This window comes from Penaeus monodon, chromosome 15 (assembly GCF_015228065.2).
Source record: "Penaeus monodon isolate SGIC_2016 chromosome 15, NSTDA_Pmon_1, whole genome shotgun sequence".
Classification (NCBI taxonomy): domain Eukaryota; kingdom Metazoa; phylum Arthropoda; class Malacostraca; order Decapoda; family Penaeidae; genus Penaeus; species Penaeus monodon.
Genome location: NC_051400.1, coordinates 14,062,395 through 14,062,778, shown reverse-complemented (window position 1 = coordinate 14,062,778; position 384 = coordinate 14,062,395). Strand labels below are relative to the sequence as shown.

General features: G+C 31.8%; 1 protein-coding gene across 1 annotated transcript in view; it reads left to right on the top strand.

The window, feature by feature from the left end:
- The window catches only part of LOC119582228 (endothelin-converting enzyme 2-like), a 39,160-nt gene extending 38,827 nt beyond the window's left edge, over nt 1-333 (top strand). Inside the window, 1 exon segment of the mRNA XM_037930458.1 lies at nt 298-333. Coding sequence (XP_037786386.1) covers nt 298-333 — 36 coding nt within the window.
- The last annotated feature ends 51 nt before the right edge of the window (nt 334-384 follow it).

Sequence of the window (384 nt, the reverse complement as noted above, 5' to 3'; positions counted from 1 at the left end):
AATGGCTTGACATCTAAAGAAATAAAATCTCCTGCGCTTTGTTTCATAATATTTTTCCTTCGTGTTAATAAAAAAAAAAAAATCTCAAAAGCCAAATGATTGACTAAGCTGAGAACAAAATTGAACTGAGATAATGTATTTTGTATGGTTTTATATTTTTCGTTGTCTTGGTTACTCGTTTTGAAATTGTTTTGTGACCAGTTGTTCGTTAGAAGGAAGTGCGTGTTAATAATTTGTTCCTTTATCTTTGGAGAAAGGAAATGTCTTTCTTAAGTTTTTTTTCTGTCTCATTGTCAGGATGTTACCTTCAAGACGATGGAGACATACAGGTAAAAGGAAGTATGCAAATGTGATTTAAACTAAACACACAGACACACGCATAAG